We start from the raw sequence: 15754 nt of genomic DNA on the forward strand, positions 1-15754 counted from the left end.
CTTTCCTAATCTCCACAGTGAGCTCACACAGGAGGCGCCATGCCCTCACTTCCTCCTCCACAGCCATACTCAGTCAATTACACAACCATATACATTCACTACATGAGGCCCTAAACAAAATAAACCTCAATGTGGCTTTTTATTATCTCATTCCTACAGTAGGGATTTTTTTTTCATAAATACAGCAAGTGCACAGAGCAGTTATCTCAAGACTAGCAACAAAACGATCGAAGATATTTGCTTTTGGTGTTCAGATTTCACTTCACTTGTCAATTACAGAATTAATTGTGCCATAAAATTTGTATGTTAAACCATAATTTCTGTCTTCACTTGTCATTAGGATTCTGTTGGGTGCAGAGAGTACAGCCCACCGATGACACCCGCCATGGCACCTTCCAGCACAACTTCACCTTTTCTGTTCCCACAAGGGAGCTAGTGTCAAGACTGCTCAACTTTTTGACGAAGGCCTCCGCGGATAAGTAACGCGCAAATGCGGATAGGTGGAGAAAGCGATCCTGACAGTGATGTATTGCAACTAGTTGCAGGTGTCAAAAAGGAGATGCTCTGCCAGCCATTGGCGTGCATGCACTGTATATATGCATGCATGCACACGTCTGTGCCCCTGCGTGTTTTTCTGAACGCACGTCCCTCTGCACATCATGTATGTGTGTATCCGTGTGTGTGTGTGTGTGTGTGTGTGTGTGCGCTCGCAGACGTTTGATGTGTGTGTACATGTGACTGTTTATAATGCCTCCAAGCTTTTACATGTGACCTGGTATGGGGGGGAACTCGGACTAATAACCCATTCAACACTCCCTCCATCTCAAGCAGCACATCCTCCCTGCCACCCATAACAGATTGGTTAGCTCATAAAAGCTCTACGCTGACACAAACTCACACACACACTACCTCTGTCTGCTATTCAACCCATAGTATAATCAACAACACACCATCATCAAAACCCTCTTCTACTATAAATTTGTATTTGTTAAAAAAAAGCAGCTTAGGAATGTGGAACCAACCACATCTCGACAAAATACAGTCCGATTTCCCTTTTACACTGCAGTGATTTACTGTGATTTGAAATGTGGATTCTAAATTAATTCTAAAGCCTGAGATACAAAATCTTTCTCTGAACACACAAACCTTCAGAAATGCTTTAGATCATTTCGTTCTCTGGTTGCCCGTTTATTTAAATTAATTCTTTTCCTAAGCAAATGTTCCCAGGAATATCAAGGTGTTTTTGTTGCAAAGCTCTAACTGATCCAGGGGGATTTGCTTCCAACAGCCTGTCTCTCCCTCGCCTTTCAACACAAAACTCTGCGCTCCAATCAAAATGAACCACCAGGGACCCCCCTTCCCTCCCCCCTGAGCTACGCCTGCTCCGAGTGCTGTGATAGCAGCCTCTCTGCCATTGATCGCGGAGTTTAGCACAGAGCATGCATGCCACCGTTAGCAGAAAACAAAGACCTCTCTCCCTTTAATAGTGGCGCACGCCGTTAATGCAGCTAACGTCTTCTGTTTCCCTCTGCCCTGAAGAATGAATGAAAGAAAGCAGATAGCAATTAAAAAGGTTAACTAGGGTCCACGTCTAGTCACAACTCATCTTTTTCACACAAATCTTTTTACCTCATAAACAGATTGATATCTGGGGCGCACATTCACTTGCCACAAGTGATAAAAACACGCATTCATGTCTTACTCATAATTGTGTTCCACGTTGCAAATCTAATTGTAGACACTGAATTCAAAAAGGAAACACAGCTTTATTGATCCACCTAACACAGACCAGGAGGATCTCATGAATTAGGAATGAGATAAATCACCATTAACCCCAGAGAACCCAGCTTGTGGTCGACCACTGACATACCGCACTGACTTTTTTTTTTTTTTTTTTTTTAATATTCGGGATAATCCTTCCTGGCAAAGGATAAATATAACTCTTGAATGAATACAGCATGTGTCTGTTTATTTAATCAAGGGCTGATTTACTTGTGACAGAGAATAAATTCTTCTATTTTCTGTGAGCCTCTATAAAATTGCCATCATTTTTAATTAATTCTTAATTAAAATATATTACACCACAGCTTCTACCCATCTCTCTTGATATTCTAACATAATCAATTCAGAACCATTTACATATCATTAATTAAAAGCTTTCCTCTCTCATCCTTAAAATCATAATGAGGGCCGATTCCTCATTAGTAACCTATAAGGGAGAAAATAACAATACAGTAGAGAATGGATGGCGCATTCCACAGTGAGTCCTTTGTCTCACAGTTTCTAAAAAGCTTTTTTTTACGCTTCTCAATTGGATTTAAGAATTACTGAGTCAATTTTGTGGACTCAATGAAAATAAGTGAAGCAACACAGGCTCTCTTAGTTTGTGCCTCCATGCTGCTTTGAAGAGGAAAACAAAGTCAATCAGTGTCATCGGTCGGATCGACTTCCGACTAAATTCTATTTAAACTGCAGAGAACTAAAAAGTACAATCCATCATTACAGATTTTGAGCTTCTTAACGGTAAAATGTACAGGAAAAAAATATAAATGAAAAGTTTGTAATTTGAAAAAAACATATATATTCTATATAGATATTGTACACACGCATTTTATTGTGTTTTCTACATAATACACCTGTGAATAATGATGCTGGACCAGAATAAATAAAAGTCCTAAGTTAGCCTGCTCAGTACTTGTTGATGTGGCATTAGTACACACACACACACACACACACACACACACACACACACACACACACACATATATATATATATATATATATATATATATATATATATATATATTAAATTTAATTTAACTGTAAATTTTAAGTGCAGCTACGCAAATAACAGCCTAAGATCATTTATTATCCAGACTTTAAAAGCCAACACGTTCATACTATCTTTCTATCTTGAACTCCCTCTTAAAGAAGAGTAATAATATCAAGTAATGATAGGCATTGTTATGCCGAGGATCAGGCATATCCTGATTTTTATCGCCCGTCTCTCACAGGTGCTCCGGCGTTACTTGTCAGGACTGCATGTCTGGGTCTTCCACATGTCAGATAAAAATCGCTGCACTTGGTGTTTCGGCAGCCTGACAGCAATTTATTTGAATGTTTTGTCACACTGGTGTTGGTGCATTTTGTGTGGGCTGCTCACCGGAATGGCAACAGCTCGCAGCTTCCTGACACTTGCGTACACATACACACACACACACACACACACACACACACACACACACACACACACATTGACTAGCACAAAATCACAGATGCATACTGCATGTGCTGCATGTCTACTTTGGATAATTAAAAGCTGTGTATGTAAAAAAAAAAAAAAATGGTAGAATGTTGGTAAACTGAATGTGTTCATTAATATTTAACACTCGATAAAGCAGGTGACACTACATCATTAGCACCAGCATCCTTGTAAAAATATACACTTTCATTTACACCTCCATGACCATACATATGAACCCAAAATAAATTGTCACACCAGGCTTTACTAAGGTGAATCCACAAATGCAGTTATGAAAAAAAATATATAGTATGTATTTATATGTAAACCTACTTTTTTTTTTTACTTTTTCTAATAACTGTAAATAACATCTGAGTAAACAATACAGTTGATTTAAAGCATGCTAAACAAAAACCTTGCTGCAATCTTGTGATTCTTTGAGCTGACATGGAATATTGAGTAAGTTAATGAAATTCTCTCAAAGACAGGAACTCTATTTTTACACCATGATAATTAAAGTACGACACAGTTATAATTTACAGCCCTCGCTTAATTGCATAGGAAAAGTAAAATGGGAGAGGTCTATGAGAGGAGATTAAATGTGTGTGTGTGTGTGTGCGTGCGAGCTGGAGTGTGTGTGTGTGTGTGTGTGTGTGTGTGCCTCTTCACTCAAGAAGAGTGAATATAAAAGAGCTTCCTGTGCATCTAAACAACAGGATTGTATCTTTAAGCATCATGGAATGTATCAAAGATTAGGTAATGAAATATGCACTGTCCTATTTTTCTGCTAGCAGGCCCTTTGACAAATCGAGTACAATCCAAAATCTCCATAAATCACTATTAAAGACAAGTATATCATCACCAGCGCATATATCTTCCCCAGCCTGACCTGTAGACTAATGAGAAAAGGCCCAGACTATCTTGTCTGATTAATTAATTCAAAATGTCGGCTGTTATTCAAATGTGAGGCTGGTGTTATTTGAATAACACTTGACAGCGACGCCTGAAGAAATAATTTCTGGTTTGTGAGGCTGCTGCAGCATTACTGATGATGGCTCATGGAAATGTTAGAAGCCGAGGAGTATATTTTCCCTCTTCACCAGTCCTCTCGCTTTCTCTCCCTCACCTTCTCAGTCATGATAACTCCAAGAAGTATTTCATTACTTACCCCCCCCCCCACCCCCAACCCCCCCTTTCACAATTATGGCTCTTACCGGTTTTTTCCACTGTCTGTCCTTTCTCTGTGTTTGTATTCCCTCCCACAGCCAGCCCAGATCTACAGGGCAGCGCTTTGGCTCTGCAAGAGACATGCTGGCAAAGAGGAAGGTCATGGTTTTTACAACTGCAGCTCCCCATTGCTGACAGCCCGTGCTGCCAAAGTGACACACTCTGTTTGGCTTTCCCACGTTCATAGAGCTCCACAGCACTTCGTCTTTATCACAGAGCACGCCACACACACACACACACACACACACACACACACACACACACACACACACACACAAACACACACATTTAATCAGCCTCATAGCTGCATTTCCTGTCAATGTGCAACAAAATGATCACACAGACAGACGTAATCACGAAATATCGCAACAGACAGATCTGGAAATTCTCCTATACGCTGGTTCCTTTCTCTTTATTTTTCTTTATTTTTTTTTTTTGCACAAAACCCAGTGAATTGGGGCTAGTGGAAAAAAAAAAGGAACTGGAGAAAGAAAACCATGAACGTACGTGCTAGGGCCCAGGGGCAGTGCTCACCCCTCTATCGCTTCCCTCATCAAGCATGGATTCTAATCAGGGCTGGGGAGATATAAGACGCTCAGTCATTAAATAAATTAACTCTGCCACTCCATGCTCTCCTTCAGCACCCGCGAGAGGCCCGCCGTGCTCTGCATACTTACAGAGGCTCCAAGCATCACACGCACCTCACCTTCATGCCACAACCATGCAGGCCTGCCAGCGCCCGCACACACACACACACACACACACACACACATACACACAAGTTAAGAACTACTCTTGAATATTTAGAGAAGAAGAGGAACCACACCTCCTGTCCCTCAACAACCACTATTCACATTCACATGGAAAGCTTTATACATAATTGTATTAAATGACCAAAAACATTTCTTGGGAAGAATACAGGTTTGTCCCACAATTATGCCTTAAAAAAAAAATCTATGTGAATGTGAGTCATAAATAACCTCTGAGGACCAATGCTGATTCACAGGGTTCGGTGAGACAGCGTAGACATGAGTTTTTTGAGGATCTGTGCAGTGTGCTGCCATTCATCAAGAGGAAGCAAGTGCAGTGAGAGCTCAGTGTCGGCTCGGATCACTGACACAAACAATCAAAGCTGACACAGTCTTCGTATAGCACCTGCCACTCCGGCAACACAAATAGATCAATATGAGGGGAACTCATTCACTGTTTAAAACTCATATCCTTGCACCCACATCATCTTCCAGAGCACCGTGATGTAAAAAGTGCATGCTTAATACGTATCAATCACTCTGACAGAGGAAATGCTTATTTGAGAAGCCAACATGAGGCAAATACACCGTGTCAGCAGAATGGCCGTTGTCAAAACTTGCCATTTGAATTTTCAACCGCATTGTGCGGAGACAAATGTCCTTAGAAATCCCTTACATTGCAATTCATATCATTTTAATGTGTGCTTTAATTCTCCATTACTTAGAGAGGAAGTACCTGGGATGGTGGAAAGACATTAGAGAAAGTAAGAAATGAACAGAAGGGTCTGGGGATCTCTCTAGCAGACACAATTAAATATTCATGTGTCTCCTCCTAGGACACAACAGATACAGATCATTATCATGGCAACAGCACACCACCATTTTGTTCACACGTTTGGCTCTGAATCGATGTATGTGTGTGTGTGTGTGTGTGTGTGTGTGTGTGTGTGTGTCTGTAAAATTCCATAGGAACAGAAGACTCCATTATTAAAATTAGAACTGCTTCTTTTTCAGTCCAACGGGTCATAAAAAATATATCTGTAATTATGGCTGTGATATTCAGACTTTTAATTATTGCAGTTATGAACAGTGTGTGAAGATCTTTTCAAAGGTATTCAGGTATGTGTGTCTCTTTGAGCCACATGCCATGGGGACAATACACTAGCTCACAATGTTAGTGAATCATTCCAAAATTCATTACAATACGCTCAGTCCTCTCCTTCCTCCTGCTTGAGGAAAAAGCAAGAGAAGAATAGCAGTAATGTACTCTGGATGACCTCCACTTTCTAAAGAGAGGAGAAACCAGCCTTTTTTTTTTTTTTTTTTTTTTTTTTTTTTGCTTTTCAATCCCCATCAAAGAGGAGCAAAAGGAGGGACAGCATTCCCCTGCTCGCCGTCATTAATCATAGCTTTCTGGGAGCAAGCGCATATTAATTTCTGTCATCCCAAACATCATTTGGTATTGTTATGCCACGGCTTAGTCCTCATTCACCAGCAGATGCCGGCCGTTCCTCCTGGTTGAGGGAAGACAGGGCTTGTGTGGCTGTGTTTCAGAGCAAGAGGCCTTTATCCCTGGGGCTCTGACACCAATTAAGCCATTTCACCGAGAGACGAAAACAGGGCCCGCCGTTTCACTGAAACATGAGCCAGCACCTAGCTGTTGGCCCCACGCCATCTTTCCATTACTTCAGACACAAAAATGAACTTCAAGGACTTACAAAAATAAAAAAGATGGTTTCTTAGCCAATGGTCATACTTTACTGACCGCTGACAAAATTACAAAGAGAGGAATGTCAGCATTTGTGCATTGATCACCGGCGGTAGTAGTCGATACACTTTTCCTGTTCTTAGCTCTAGTAACACGATTAATTCAATTTATTTTAAATACATATTTAAATTCACAGACAATATCAAAACAATATGATAGTATTACGCCTCAACTGATATAGAAAAATGCTCAGTGTGCAGTTCCTTTTACGTCTTTTTTTTTTTTTCTCCCCATAGTTGCCTTTTGGCAGGCAGCAGAGTGGAGCTTGTCTTAGGGCTAAAGCAGAATAATGCAAGGTTTGTTATGAATTAAATATTAGAAATCTTAACACAGCAGCCAATAAGAATTATTTGCCTTATTAAAGCAGCAGAAGACGCTGATTAAATTTTCATTGCATTGCAGTCTTTTTCCCATTTCTGCCTTCAATATATCATTCTAATGTATGAAACATGTGGAACAATGGCATATGGAACAATGGGAAGAGGGGCTTCATTTCCAAGCTTGCAAATGAGGAAAAAGACAGCACACATTCCCCCCTTTTTTCTGCTGTTTTTTGGGAAAACAATCGTGTAAAGAAAAGAAATGTGACATCAATGCATCATTCTGTTTTTGTCAACGGAGACTGGTAACAAGCTACAGACTGCCACTGTGTCAAAATATTACACATGAGATTTAAAATGTGTCCATTTACGGACTTCTGCCTCTAATTCTTTCATCGCTTGATCTACAGAAATCCATCACCTGTAGGAGTAACACCCCCACACAGTCAAACAATACAGGCGTTTAACTGCCTACAAAACAATTTTTATAACAGTGAAATGCAGAAAAGCAAAAAACTGTGGCAAAAGCAGGATTGTTTTCAGTGTCCCTGCACTCACAAATGATAGGTCATTTAGTTGTCCACATGTAATGTGTACAGAGTAAATGAACATCATGGTGTCTATCGTCCCATGAGGAAAACTCTTCCCTGAAACACTAGAGCTAATGAAATAGGGACCTATAAATAGCAGAGTCATTACTGAGAGAGGACTTGCTTTGCACCAGTCTTTCACTCTAACCCTTTTTACACTAATAACCGGCTCTATGGCATTACATTGCTCAGCCATGGAGTGACACAGTAATGAACATTGTGATACAGGAGACATAGGGAAAAAGTTCAAGTTTAAAAACTTTTTTTTTCTTTTTAAGTTGGAGTATGAACGCTGATTGATATTATGCACAATGCTGAAGCAAGATACACTCTCATAAGTTAATTTCAATTTTTGCAGCTGTGTGTTTCATAAACGCAGGTTGACTCATTTTTTTTTCTTGTGGGGGAAATTACTTAGGAAGCACAAATATGACTTTTTGTAATTTTGTCAGATCAATTAAAAAGTGTGAAATATTGACTAGTGCGTGTTGGTAGGATTAACTTTATTTCCAGCCATGAAAACTCCATATTTCAACTTTTGAAAAAGGAAAATTTAGTTTAAGTATGTCTGGCAGGTCAAAGGTCTTTTACTGTTTTGACAAGAGTGTAGCTCCAGTAATGCAAAAAAAAAAAAAAAGCTTGCTAACTCATCCCGGGGTCCTGACAAGAAGAACAGTTGGATCGTTCACATCTTTATTTATATCAAGAATTACTTGATCTATTTCTACATGGGTCATCGTTTGATCCGGCTTCCCCTTGTCTGCTTCAGGTTTATATTTTTACATTCAGCGACAGACAGACGCCGCAGAAAGCGCGAGGGGCATGCAAAGAGTCTCCACCAGCCACGCTCCTACTGCTGTAAACTAATTTCAATCAATCCTTCCTTTTTGCATCCCAAGCAGCCTCTGCTGGCTGCCACCGCCTGAAGATAACTATTTCACCACCTCTGTCATGCCTAATTAACAACTCAGATGTACAATTCAGAAATTTCGCAATTAACCTACTAAAATATTGTTGGAGGATGCTAATTGTTATGCCAGTTGCCATAAAGACTCATTTGCATAACGTATGTGCAAAAAACAATTATGAGCTGTTGATCGCGCAGGAGCCCGCGGAAAACGCTTGCAGCCATGGGGAAGGGGGGTGGGGGGGGGCGAGAGAGACATGTGCAAGATGGGTGCTCGTGGGTGCAGATGGAGGGACAGCACTGAATCATCGTGCAAAAACCAGATTTGAGGAGCCGTGCAGATACCAGGCAGCATCGGTGCAGAGGCATCTACCTCCACAGCACAATAGCATTTATCCTTCCAAATGAAACTGATATGTACTCTTTGTTTTTTTTTTTCCCTTTCCTCTTTGTCTGGCTCTCCTTCTTTTCATCTTTGCAGATGGGGAAATGGAGGGTATTTGGGAGCTACTTAGATAATAGCCATATCTTCCCAGTCCCCCTTGTGCTTTAAAGGAGGAAGCACTAGTGGCCCTGCCATTGAGCCAGTCAGGAACCCAGCTGTGCACGAGCTATTCGGCACAACACTATCTAGTCACTGCAGCCGCATCACTGGGGCTCTCTGAGACAAAAAGCAGCCAAAGTCAATTGTCTCTCCTGCTGAATAGCTTTCTGTTCTCTGCCATGGATTTACTGGAGCTTTTTCAGCACAAATAAAACCACAAAGTGAAAGAAAAAATAAAATAAAATATTAACAAATACAATTTTTTGTTCCCTGGCTTGTAAAAAGGATATTTAGTTGCACCTACATTAACAATAATAATAATAATATTAACAATAATAATAATAATAGTAATAATACTAATAATAACAATAATAATAATAATAATAATACATTTGTATTAATAATAATAACCCAATTGGAATGAGAAGGCTCATTAACTTTGTCAGGGAACATTGAAATTAATGTTCCCTGTAGATTTCAGAAATGCTTACCTCCTCAGTCCTAACTCTATTTACTCCAGGTAATGCTTTTAGTCAGCCTTGCATGTGGTTAATTACAGGCTCATCCTGAACTGCATTTAGTTAACACAGTCTTCCTAGCTGAACGTTACATATAGCGTGGACGAGCCAATAAACATATGTGAAAGCATGTTTAGCGGTTTACAGAAGGCAAATCAAACATGTGCAACAGAATGTCGACATTGGCTCGGACCGTGAGTGTAGTCCCTCCCTAATCCACTGCTTTAAACAGTGGATCGAGCATTTATCAGCCTGAATGTGCCACTCTCTCTCTCTCTCTCTCTCTCTCTGTCTCTCTCCTACCTCTTCAGACCCCCCGTTTCTGAACCTGATGAGTCAAAGGTCAGGAAAACAACAAGTCAATACGCAGCCAAAAGAAGCGCTATGCAGCTGAGAGAGCTGTGGAGAGGGCTTAGCCTCTCTGTGGCACTCCGTGATTTAGCCTGTAATAGTTTTCTGTAATCTCTTTCTATTGATTAAACCTCACATCAAAGAGGAGTCTTGCTACAGAACCTCTCTTTTCCTGGTCAGAAATACCATATGGAGGTAATCTTTCACCTTTGTTATTCTTGCCGCTCCCGCTGCTGCTGCTGTGAGCCTCTCTTCCAAAGCATGAGAGCAAGACAAGGGGAGTAGCCAGCAGGATAAAACAAACCCAGCACAGAGGAATAACTGCAAAACTCATCTGAATCGTGGGCAATTTTCACTGAATGCATTCATTGTCTTCTCATACAGCCTAAGGGAAAAAGGTACAACATGAATGTGTCCTTTGTCCTGAAACAGCAAGAAAAAATGATTGTGAATAATTAATTGCCATTTTTTTTTAAGTATGTAGCAAAAGAAAAACACATCACATCTGAAGGACAAAGAACACCACTTGCCAACTGAATCTCACATTTAGCTTATCTAAATGCAAAACCAAGAAAATTTGGGGAAAAAAAACCCTCCTGCTAAAAACACTCAATTTAGTGACAGGCAAATGACTTCATGCTGCCACTTAATCTCATTTCTTGCATAATGCTCTCTAATTAGCATATCAAAGTGAATTAATACTTCTAGGGCATTAGCAATGCAGAAATATGCTGTAGCTCTACAATAACAGTTAGAAGGGTGCCAGAAACTTCTAAACACCCTGAAAAGTCTTCAAAATATCTCACCATTACTAGAAAATGCACTTCTTCACATCTCCTTTCTAAAAAAAAATAAAGAAAGCAACATTGAGATCATTGTCACCACTTTGATTTTATCTCACCTCTGATCTCTGATATAACACTAGAACACTTCTTTCAACAGAAACTTTGTAGTAACACTTTTAAAGCTTCGAAGCCTGTGCACACAATCCATGTACACACTAGACAATGCGTCCTGATAACATGATACATGCACGCAGTAATTACACTGATGATTATTGGACCGCTTTCAGATTTATTATTAAAAGTCGTTTTCAGCCAATGCTGGATCCCATGACTAAGACAGCCAGCCCTGTGCCATCTGAACGGACATGAAAGGGCTAACGATGCTACAGGAGCCAGTGAAAGGCTCACTGTGTGCTGGAAAAACAGACCGGTCAACAAGGCCACCAGACCAGCTGAGCTCTGTCAATGGCTAAGAGGGGGAGGCTGTGACTCTAAACCACAGGTTAACCATGCACACACACACACACACACACACACCACACCAGCTCTTTCTCACTCTCCTCCTCTGTCTCGTCTCTTTCATTCCCAGACACATACACTCTGCACGCACACCACCATGAACACACACACATCTACATGTATTTATCTTAAGTTTTCATCATTTTCGTCTACTTTTTAATTCTACTTTGAGCAGCTGATTTAAAGTTTAGAGCGTGTTTTACAGCAGACACTTTCCTACCAGACCTCATCACACAAGTTTCGACAAACAAATCGGTAAATAGTCTGATTTTGATGAATCACAGAGTGAAATGCTTTAAATGTAGGGGTAAGTAATGTAGGGGTAAGTTTGAAAATAAAAAAAACCTTATCTAGTCATTTTTTCACTAAGGTCTAAGTTTCACAGATGCACTGATGCTCCTATATTGAAAAAAAAAACACTTCAACGTTAAATCAATGATTGCTTGCGAAATAAAATCTAACATACTGTGTGATTTACATCCTTTGTTTTTCTTGCTCTGTGTCTTGCATTGTCTAAACTCAACAGGCATTCACACAGCAGAGCATCTCGGCTAGACTGTGGACCCTCTGCCAGCCCCTGTGGACGCCACCTGCGCTGGGGAAGTTCATAAAGTTTTATGATCTCCCCCAAGCCAATTTCCTCATAAACCGCACAAAGGTCACAAATCTGACAAGGCATCAGGTTTGCTAAATTACACTAAATCCTACAGCATTGTTTTTTTCCTGTTCTATTTTTTTTTTTCTTTGCCTGAGAAATACACATATAATCTGGGAAAATAAATAGTGATGTGCAATAGTTTGAATATTTCAAGTATCTGTTTATTTGGACTTTGTTTCTCGCAGGAGCAGAGCAATCGCATGAAAAAATGCTAAATTAATATTACAAAATACTGCCTATGAGAATAGTTTATCCTTAAAAAGAGTATGTCTGCATTTAAGAAATTTAAGTCTATTATACATCATATAAGTATTGTGGAAAAATAAAGAGCAGAGGTTCAAAAGTGCAATCTGTCTGCACAGTGGTGACCTTTCTAAAATATAGTATAGCAGAGTTTGAGTTATAAGAAAAGTTATGAGAAAAACATTAACTATAATTACATCTGTCTCTTATATATTTGTGTATATGCACGCACACACACTGGAAGTTGTCTTAGAAATCTGCACACTTGATGCTCACAAAGAGCACAATATGCAACTTTTCCCCCCTTCTTTTTTCAAAGTTCAGATTTATCAATAATTTTAGATATAAGCAATTTGCATTTTACCAGAATTCACTGTCCATATTTATAGGAAAGGAGTCTGCATGTAATTGCAATTCAATAACTGATTGAGAGTGTTGTTTTCCTCATATGTTGAAAATTGTGTTTTTTCGTTATAAAGCATGAATTCAGTGTGATCTCAGTTATTAGAGCATATGCTACGGGATTCCCCCGTCCTGTTTAGTGCCAGGGTAGTGAGGGTGAAAGCTGGAGCACACTTTGTGTTTAAATCCAAGCAACCAGTGCTGGAAAAGATGCTCCTGAAGAAACATGAGCAACTTCAGGGCACAAAAATCTACCTCTGCATGCTGTGACAACAGGACGGTTTCTGTGTGGCACAGAATCATATTTAAAGCATTGATTGATTAAATTGGGCAGAGGTCCCCTGTAACCTGGATGCAGGCTGCCACCGGATCACTAGGAGGTAAAACTTGGCTGATTGTGCTGAGGTTCCAATTTTTTTTTTTTTTCTTTGGGTATATGAATAATTTTTTTGAACACATTCCACAAGGATCTTACCTGTCTTTTCTTTGATTTCACAGAGAACGCTGAAGAGTGCTGGTTTCATTCTGTGACAGTTCAGTCCATGTTTCCTGTTTCAGTATAAGACAAGATAATACTGAAATAAGTTCACTGATAAATCACATGTCAGACATTTACAAGAGGATTAATTATCACTTCCTTATGTCTTGCAATGTTCCAACCCAATAAAGTTATCATTTGCTACTATATATGGTTTAGTATTTGCTCAGTAAAAAAAAAAAAGAAATAACAGTAACTTTTAATTAGATTAGACTAATAATAATGCTCCATTATAAATATAATGCCCAATGACAATTAATTCATATAATTAACTGACTGAGATTAATTTCATTTTTCCAGCATCAGTTGTAGTTTTGCTGATATGTTACTATAGGCCATGTGTGCACACAAACTTTTTGAACAACACAAGCTCACTCAGATTCACGTTGCCATAGTTTAAATTAAGAGCCTTTGTTCCCTCAGTAACAACTTTCTCATGTGTTAGAGCTTTGCGAGGCAGTAAATGCACCTGTGTGTCAGATTATCATTAAAGGCACCCCAGCCTATTGTTATGCATGGTGAAGTGAAGTTAAGCGGGCCACATCTCAATAATGATGCGTTCAGCGTTTTGGTGGGGGGGTGGTGGTGGGGGGGTGAGGTGGAGGAGTGGGGGGCGAAGTTAATAAAACATATAAATCAACCAACTTTGCTTGCGCCTCGTCCAGACTTTGATCAGTAATGGTCATTATTTGATGAAGAATGTCACCAATGTCTTGTTTTCTTCCGTCTCCGTCTGTCCCATCGTGTCCATGTGGAGGCGGCAGTGCCATGCCTCCTTGTACCGAGTGGCCAGCCAGACTGACACCGCCGATCGACTGCATGATCCGGGCTTGATCGTCCATAGTAGCCGCTAAAGAGTCTGTGCACTGAGCCACACAAATTGAAAAACTCATATACGAAATCGGCTAGAGCATGTGCCGCAGATTAGGGGGATGTACGGCTTTGGGATTCTTCAGCGATATAGAGCACACACGTTTGTTTGTTTTGTTTTTGTTTTTTGTTATTTAAAGAAGACTATAGTGATGTTTTAGCGTAAATCTGGTGTCCAAGTTGTCGCTGTCCTCTCGCTTTTTTACGCGCGGTCCAAAGTGCCAAAACGCGTGACTGTGTTTGTAGAAAAATGCATAAATCTTTATCTTTTTCTTAAAACTTCTTTGTCAAAATTGACGGTCGTTGTCCATCGTATCCAGCAGGAATCCTCATGCCAATCTGTCTTTTCTCTGGGATTTGACGGGTGGTAGGTTGTAGACAGAAACGCTCCTTGGTGATCTCTCATTTATTAGCGCTCTTCATGGGATTCCCGGCGCATTCCCTCTCAAAAAAAATGTCCAAATCCTCCGCGTGAAGCACCGCCAACAAAATATCCAATGTGAAAACGTGTAAACAAATAATAAAAAAAAAAATCTTAGGCTTGCAGGTTGCCAACTATAAATGTGCAGAAATGATTCCCGCGACAACTGGCAATAGGCCTATTTAAAAAAAAAATACACAATCTGCGGCATAGGTGTCCAAATGTGACTATAAAAAATATGAAATGTACAAAAAGTTGGGAGATTTCTGTTTAGAAAAAAAGCAACAACGAGAAGAAATTAATTAGGATACAACGCTGTATAAAGGCGATGCGCAAAAAATATCTTGCCCTGCCGAAATTTATGAGCTCCAGCCTCTGCCTGTGTGTGTTTTATGTTGTTTGATGGCAGCGGTAGTGAGCGATTGACAGTGTGCCAATGCCACTCACTCAGTGCAGACGTGTCAGAGCAGGGAACAGGAGTAAAAAAAAAAAAAAAAAATACAAATACGAAATGAAAATGCACGCTCCGCCCTGCAGAGGAGGGGTCTATATTCTTGTCACTTCTCGCCTGAACACCGAAAAACAAAATGTTAGAGCTAATACTTAGGATGGTGATTATAATGATGAAAGCACGGCAGAGTCCCCTCTCTTTTTCTTGCAGCGGCGGCAGCAGGGTATCCTCGTTTCCTCACGCGTGCACGTGCAGCTATGTGCATATTCTCTACCAATAATAAAGATTTACCCCTGCAACAACACAGGCAAATGCATAATGAGAGTTTTATACAGTTTGATGTAGAACTGCATAGTCCCTTGTAAGCCTTGGTTCAAGCCAGGCAAGCAGTAGACTATATTATTGGAAAGTGAAGCTCCTCGACCAATCCCCGACCAGAATGACTAAGACTGACGATCCGTGTGTCCTATTACTGGCAGATGCATGATGCTGAAAGCCCACCCACTCCATCCCTCCATCTTCACACTGCTCGTACAAAAGGATGGGAACTTCTGATTGGTCGTTGCCACGAGTGACATCCATTGCACAAGCAGGCGGCGCTGCCCGGTGCTCCTCCGCAGTTGCTATGGCAGCAGACAAGTTGTTGAGCTGG

General features: G+C 40.3%; 1 protein-coding gene across 8 annotated transcripts in view; it reads right to left on the reverse strand.

The window, feature by feature from the left end:
• pbx3b (pre-B-cell leukemia homeobox 3b) overlaps window positions 1-15468 on the reverse strand; it is a 58624-nt gene extending 43156 nt beyond the window's left edge. For 4 of the 8 annotated variants that reach the window (XM_044366825.1, XM_044366814.1, XM_044366840.1 and 1 more), the window contains exons 1-2: window positions 14006-15468; window positions 13298-13371 (exon numbers count right to left, since the gene is read on the reverse strand). In XM_044366825.1, coding sequence (XP_044222760.1) covers window positions 13298-13371; window positions 14006-14253 — 322 coding nt within the window. In that variant the 5' untranslated portion in view covers window positions 14254-15468. The remainder of the gene's footprint in view (window positions 1-13297; window positions 13372-14005) is intronic. The other 4 variants (XM_044366806.1, XM_044366790.1, XM_044366798.1 and 1 more) reach the window with 1 other exon arrangement.
• Window positions 15469-15754: the final 286 nt, after the last annotated feature.

Source organism: Thunnus albacares, chromosome 2 (genome assembly GCF_914725855.1).
Source record: "Thunnus albacares chromosome 2, fThuAlb1.1, whole genome shotgun sequence".
NCBI lineage: Eukaryota > Metazoa > Chordata > Actinopteri > Scombriformes > Scombridae > Thunnus > Thunnus albacares.